The 7809-nt window shown below is 35.5% G+C and overlaps 1 protein-coding gene across 1 annotated transcript; it reads right to left on the bottom strand.

Moving 5' to 3' along the window:
* Window positions 1–2172: 2172 nt before the first annotated feature.
* Window positions 2173–2679, bottom strand: LOC311306081 (eukaryotic elongation factor 2 kinase-like). The gene is made up of 2 exons (XM_084434267.1): window positions 2475–2679; window positions 2173–2312 (listed from the first exon to the last, which is right to left on the bottom strand). Exons 1-2 carry the CDS (start codon window positions 2602–2604, stop codon window positions 2203–2205), a joined length of 240 nt encoding a protein of 79 aa, XP_084290393.1. The 5' UTR covers window positions 2605–2679; the 3' UTR covers window positions 2173–2202.
* Window positions 2680–7809: the final 5130 nt, after the last annotated feature.

Genomic DNA, 7809 nt, shown 5'->3' with positions numbered 1-7809 from the left:
TATGATGGCATGTAAAAATACGCAAAGATTTTAGCATAACTATTTACACACACAAAAATATCTAACTTGTGTCGCTTTGACAGAACCTTGATATTACCCGTTTATTTGAGGTCAAAGAAGATGGTAATAGTTGAAACATCCTAAGCTCATCTCCTTTATTTTGTGCTGAATGTTGAAGTGCTCGTTAAAAACATGTTAGTAAAAACAAACAAAAACTTTAAAGCAACATGAAACCATAATATTCATATTGAAAATATTGTATAATTACCTGTTGAATCATATTACTCACAGTTTGAAAATGACTTCCATAATATTTTCTAGTATGAAGCTCTGTCTGGATCACCCAACACAAAGTTTTGTGTTCTGGCCTTACAAAGATTACACTAGATTAGCTTTCTTGAGCTTTGCATCTTTGCACTGTACCTGAAACTTAGGAATCAATGTGTATCCCTTGTGGTTATTACACACCTCAGTTATAGGTGTGAAAAAGAAAAAAGAAAAAGGTTTAGTCATACATTTAAAAAGTTTTGTGAAAAGTGAAAATTGTGTTTTACTCGTTCCTAGGAAACTGCTCGGCTATACTAATAAAAATGCTGTTTTAATTAATTAAATAAAGTAGGCTAGCCTTAAAGTTTTATTTAAAGAAAATAGATAACTTGCCTTGCTTTTGGGGCAAGCAAATGTATAGATGTTTAAACGTCTTATTTTACTAAAATATGTAATTTGTTCGTTTGCAACACACATACACACATTATGGGTTGGGTTAAAAACTAAAACATTTCTTTAAAAAATACTTAAATATTAAAAGTAACGACAAATTTATATACACTAAATCAATATAAGATCTCTTTTGTGTGCGAGTAACTGTCGTAAAACCATTAACAAACACATTTAGGACGCACACTTCCCCCGCCAGTTCGACTCGCAAACACCTTCACAGTGAGTTAAATAAATGTTTTGACTCTTTCACGTTTTAACACTGATCCTACTGGTGTCGGGAAACACAGATACAGATGTTCTAGAAAAACAACACCTCTTCTTGTTGAGAAGAATATAGAACGGGGTGTGTGAGAAATGAGGACTCTGGCTTGATGAACATGTCTGATTCTTTGTCTTAGGCACTAACATTCATTCATAACACTCACATACGTATCAGTAATAACAACACATTTCCATTGAAATACGATACATAAGTAATTATCACATAAAATAATTAGTATTTTAAAATACTTAAATTATGTCCAAGAACTGTATCTGAAATTAAATGAATGCTGATAAAATCTAGAATAATGGGCAATAAATAAATCCTACAACTGTCTATATAAGAAATGACATTGCACACATATGGCTGGCATTATTGTAAAACTCCAGACTGAGTGATCAGAATCTTATACCACCCTGAAGGAATGTATTTTATCTTTGTGGTGTGCATTGAAGAGCTAGAGTTGCTGGATGTCCTTGTCATGCCTGAAATTCCATCTTATTATACTTTATTTTCTCCTACCATTAATTTATCTGCAAAGACATATTGGTATGAACTTTAAAGACAACAGATCATATTACTTTCTAGTTAAACAGACATATTGTGAAATGAGACTTACTTTTTAAAAAATATTGTATTATTATTATTTCATTTAATAATCATTAAAAAAAGCACAAACAATCACACACACTGGTACAGTTTTTTGACAGTATCAATGCAAAAACAGGTTAAAACTCACAGCAATAACTTTTGATGGTTTAAATCCTTACACGTCAGATCTAACAATATAGTAAATTAATTTTACAGAAGTATGTTAAATCATCAGTGATGTTTTTTTGTTTTTTTAACAGTCACAACAGGTTTATTATGAAAACATCCAGTTGACCTTTTAGAATAAAGAGAATAAAATTACTGACAGGTAATGCGCATATCCCAAATTCCCATGAAGCAGCTAGAACAGGCTGCAGACACTGCGCAACTATTCTTAATTAAAGAAATTAACCATGAGAGTGTGTGTATTTAGCACCTTAGTATATCACTGATCTAGAATCAGCGCATGCCCTTGTCACATTCATTAAAAATTCGATCCAAGATCAACATTATCAAGACCAAAATGGAACATTTGTCAAATAGACCATCGAAAAAAGCATGTAAACAGGGGCTGGATGCAGAAAATGAATCATTTCGTGTTTGTTTGTTTGTTTGGCTAATCTGCGCTTTCATTCTTCCATCATAGCCCATGCTTCCTCTGCTTTCATGTAGTACTGATTGGCCAGTCTACCCTTCATGGCCTCCATAGCTGCATCAGCTGCCTCAGTGAAAAGATCACCTACAAAATGCATACAATTCCAATTTAAAACATTACAGCAAATTCAGGACACATTTAAAAACTAAAATTGTCAATCTGATATCATACTGTTGTAATATTTTCTGATGTTAAATCTGAAGTACTGTTGGATGTTGATGAATGTAGACCGTGAGATACACTCACCTGCTCTTTGGTGGTCTGCATCCAGGTTGAACCCTCCCTCCTGGTACATCTCAGCCAATCGTGCCAACAGAAGGTAGCGCGGCTCGTCCTGCATCCCATCAAACTCTCCGCCCTCGTCATAGTCTGTCATCTTAAGGGCAGAGTCGTACCAGTGCACGGCGTGCTTCCAGTCCAATGCCCTGCATTTTCAAAATAAAACTTTCAGTTCTAAAGTGGGTTCCAACCACTGATCTATATAATGACTGGATAGCTCATGACGTTCTAAACTGCCACTAGGCAGTGAAGCCACCGGAAGTGTTCGAGCGGTCATCTTACGATTCCCTACCAGCAAAGGGCTCCAATGCCTGTTATACAGAGATTGGTAGCTCCGACGGCACTTTTAACCCTCTGGGCTTCTTCGTAAAATAGTCACACTTAGCTTCCTCCCGCCCGAAAACGGGCGAAGCCTTAAAATTTTATTTTACTTTTTCCCAGGATAACCAATCAAATATATTTTTGTTCTATAATGTTTTCTGATTATTATTTAGAATTTTTTGAATTTTTTATGATACTTTGCATTAATTATATAATTTTTATGAGCTATTTTTTCCATTAGAATTAATATATATATATTTATTTTATTTATTTTATTTTATTTTTCAATAAATGCAACATTTCACATCAAAATAGAGTGCAGGCCTAAAAAAAAAATTTCAAGTGAGAAGAGCGCCATCTAGTGGCTTAAAAATTTATTCATTTGTGTCATGTCCTATAACCGCCTATAGGCGGCCTATAGCTTTTTTATTTATTTATTTGATTTATTCCCATTCGGAAAGAAAAAAATGTATTACTAAGCAACCACTGAATGGAACAACACAAATTATATATCATTTTAAAGCTTAGGATCTCAGCTTTTTAATGCATCTAATCTAACTACATTTATTAACTCCTAACGAGTGCTGAGTAATCCCTCTAAAACCGAGTGTACCGCCAGCAGGCGCCACCTCGCTGTGAAAATATTCTTTACCATATTTAAAAAAAAATCTTGCCTTGATTAACACAAAGTTGATGTCATTTGAAAGCTTAGAGTCTGAACTTTACAGTGAATGTATCGACTTTGAAAAACTCTTTAAGTATTGCAAGTATTGTATTTATTTGCACTCTTGATGTTTTAGAGTGTCACCCCTTCATTGCTGAACACTTTTTTTCAGCACAGTGGCTGATCTGTAGCTTGTACCACCAAAAGTTTCTCTGAGTTTTCCTATTTTTTCGTATTTCCCATTCATTTCCTATGTCGCCCGTTTTTTTTTACGACCCTTTAACATATCAGAATCATCTCCTTGATTTTTTTTGTGTGTTCATATAGGTAATAAAACAAAAGTCACCAAGTTTCACCCCCATCCGATGAAGCAAAAAAATTTAACAATTCGAAACGTTCAAGTTTTCGCCCGTTTTCGGGCGAAGAAGCCCAGAGGGTTAAGATGACCCGCTGTGCAGTATACAAGTGTAAAACGACGTTCACAAAAGGATGTAGGAAAAACTGCCCACAGGTTGTAATTCAAGCCCTATAAGTAGTAATTTATATGCAAAATTGTCGCTATGCCCGTGTTGTTTTCTCCGAGGCAAGAGCTGCCGCTTCTTCAAAAAAACAATAAGAAACCTCAGAGCAGCAATAATCACAAAGTGTCCAACAGCGACACCATTTGACAGCTTCAAAAGAGCTTCGTGCAGAGTCCGTTTACCGTTACATTAACCCATACAATTTGTATTATGCATTTCCTGAACATGTACTTGCTAATCAAACACTTTATATGAACACACTACAAATCTATAAAACACAATCGGTCTACCGACCTTTTACTATATTGTGTCAATTAATGTTGATATGCGCGAGAGAGAGAGAGCAATACAGCGCTCGTGTTGTTTGAAGGCGATGAGAGTGCGCGCGCGCGACCGGGGCTCTCGCTCTCTGCTTGTTCTTATGCGCCCTGTCCACTGATCTAAATAATTCGTTGTTACGACGACTTGAACGATGAACTAATTCCCTCCCTCATTTTGATTTAACGAATTACAACGTGGCTACAATATAATAAAACGAGGGAACAAATTAGTATAAGGTGCTGAGGTATTATCATTAATTCGTCGCTACGAAACAATATTCACCTGAATATTCACCAATTCACAAAAATATAGGTCTTTACCTTTCACTATTTAAATAATAGTATCAAACTGTTTTTCTAACCTGTGAAGATAGCTTTTCAGTGAAGGCCGACTAGTGTTCTCGTACAGCTTTTTATTCCTTTTGCAAAGAAATTGCCGTTTTTTTAATAAGCAGGACAAAATTCCGACTTTAAACAAATACCCATTCAAATGCTTAGGATGTTTGCGTTGTGAGAATGTACAGGGAGACTTTAGATTTAAAAACTGTGTCTGGTTAGGCAATGTTTTTTCAGTCAAATCATAAAATTTCCTATAGAAGTCCCTCCCCTTCCGGTAGACCACCATGGGACCTTACCAATACTCTTTTTTTGATAAAGCGTGTTCAGTAAGCTCGTAATGCTAACGTTAGATATAACATTTGTATGTTATCAGCTATTGCGGACATTGACCGTGAGATGGCTGGGACGAACGCGCAGAAAGTTTCCTCTTCCACAAATACCCTTAATAAAGCCTGAAACTCGTCGCCAGTCCACCAGTTGTTTTTTTTAAATTAAATTTCATATTTGCATGAAGCAACGACACGAACCGCAATAGATTTTTTTTAAAAAGGGAGGTTAAAAATAAATAAATGCTGCGTGGAATCATCCAACCAAAATGCGGCGTGAACACAACCAATCAGCTTGTGCAGCGCACAAGTCCCACCCCTGAAAGTTCCTGAACTTTGAAAAAGTACTACCTCGTGAGCAGGGACTATCGGAGGGGGAAATATTTACCCGGAACTTCATTTAGACCCTGGTTCCTGCGGTGTAAACACATCGAGTACCAGCCCAAAGTTCCTAGTTCCTGGGGAAAGTTCCTGCGGTGGAAACGCGGCTTTTGACCTTACTTCGGAAAAATATTGTATGGTAGGCCTAGTCAATGGCGCGAGACAACAAATATGTTGATCTCGTTTGAATTGTGCCCTGAATTACACATATGATGTTTATCAATTTAAAAGATACATTTTAAAGGCAAGAAAGTCACAGTTTGATGTAAAACTGTTGAGGTATAAGACTGTGAAAATACGTAATTACAGAGACTACAAACCCAAAAGGCGCACATGTGACGTCATACCTTTTCTCTCAATGAATGAAGCTAACTTTACTGAAGCTAACGTCTGTCATTTTTTCTATAGTCTTACCTTATAATCGTAACGTTACGCCGTCATGCCTGAGTGTTTTGTACCAGACTGCACACATACGAGCAACGGATCTTGTGACGTACATAGTGCGAGACGAGAGATGTAGTTCATTGAGCAATTTTCACATAAAACTAAATGTTACTCTTCTGTTTTATGACAAACTGCCACTTTCTTGACTTTCATAATTATCTTTTAAATTGACAAACATCATATGTGTAATTCAGGGCACTGTTCAGACGGAATAAAAAGATAAGTTGTCTCTCGCCATTGACTGATACATATTTTTTCCGAAGTAAGGTCCCATGAGCCGGAAGCGGAGAGCGCAATAGAACGCGTGAGCTCACTAGGGAATACCAATATGGCGGCGCGGTGGCTTCACTGTTTATGACGTCATGAGCTATCCAGTCATTCTATATAGATCAGTGGTTCCAACAGATTTTCCATTTTAAAATTCCATACTTTTCCACACTTATTTTTCAGTTTTCAAAATACAACATTGCTTTAATTTTATAATTTTTTTGTGGAAAATATTATTTTCAAAATAATGGCAGGATATGTTATTCAGTATAATATTGTTCACTACTGCTGAAATAATTTATTATCAGGCATTATTATTCCAGCATTATATTCAGTATATAGTACAGTAATCTGTAAAAAAAAAAGAGAAAAAAAAAAGAAATCTGGCACAGTGCTGATCTACTCTCATGTTCACCGAATGCATTGTTTATACATGCTTACATAATGAGAAGAAACATAAAACACATTATAACCTGCATATATATACCTTTGACATATCAGTTTGATTCTGTAATGATGGTTTGATGTTGCATGATCACCAAAAATGAAAATTCAGTCATCATCTACTCACCCTTATCTCGCTCAAAACCCATTAGACTTTGTTTCATCTTCAAAACACAAATAAAGATGATGTAAATGAAAGGTTTCTGTCCTTTCACTGGAAGTCTGTGCAAACAAAACTTTCCAAAAAGATACAAAAAGTTCATAAATGAGTCGTAAAACTAATCCATATGAACTGAGTGTTTTAATCCAAGTCTTGTGAAGAGATACATTATATGATCAACAGATTTAATTTAATTTAACAAACATACAGAGCACATCAAATATGGTAAAAACAGAAGCTCAAACGTGTATATGCCTCAGGAGAACCAGTGAGGTTTGTTCTAGTGTATGACACATGCAAGTTTGAGCTTTCATGTTAAAGTCAAATACATGCTTAGCTTAAATCTGTTCATCATATAAAGCGATTGTATCTCTTCACAATACTTGGAATAAACTCGATTCATATGGATTAGTTTTACGACACCTTTATGACCTTTTTGGACCTTTTCAAAGTTTTGGTTGCATGGACTTTCAATGGAGGGACAGAACATTTTCATTAAAGGTAGGGCAGGCAATGTTTTTCATAAACACTTTTTGTTATACAGGTTGAAACTTTCTTCACATCCTGATAGCAATCAATAATAAAAGTAGTCTAAATATGTTTAAAAATATATTTACATTTATCTTCCGTGGAAAAATATTTCATCCAATCATTGCATTCAGTTAAAAATGCCTACCTGATGGTAGCCTCTCCAAAATTGACTACCCTATCTTTAAAACCTGAACTGAAGCCTTTAAGTCAGAAATAAAGTATAAAAAATATATTTGTCAGTTTCAGGACCAGGTTTGTAAACACATGACACAATTTCTTATACCTTGCCTAGGATGGATTTGCCAATTTTCCTTTCAAGAAGCATATTGTTCAGTCTCTCCACCACCATTGCCACACAGGAGGATCTGTGTATGTGGGAGCGAGATGAATGGTAAAAACTCCATTTTTCTTCTGTCAGCTGAGAGAGACAACAAAAATACATATTATCCCTAGAGTAACTGAGGCAAGAAATGACAACAACATTGACTTTATGAATTGTCCCATGTTCAAATTTTAAATATATCCACACTTTTGTATCCATTACTGGCCAAGACCAAGGTCAGAAATAGACTGTGTTCAGGAAA

This window comes from Rutilus rutilus, assembly GCF_951802725.1.
Source record: "Rutilus rutilus genome assembly, chromosome: 16".
In the NCBI taxonomy this organism is placed as follows: Eukaryota; Metazoa; Chordata; class Actinopteri; order Cypriniformes; family Leuciscidae; genus Rutilus; species Rutilus rutilus.
Note: the sequence above shows the minus strand (reverse complement) of the source record. Positions and strands in the feature narration are given on the sequence as shown.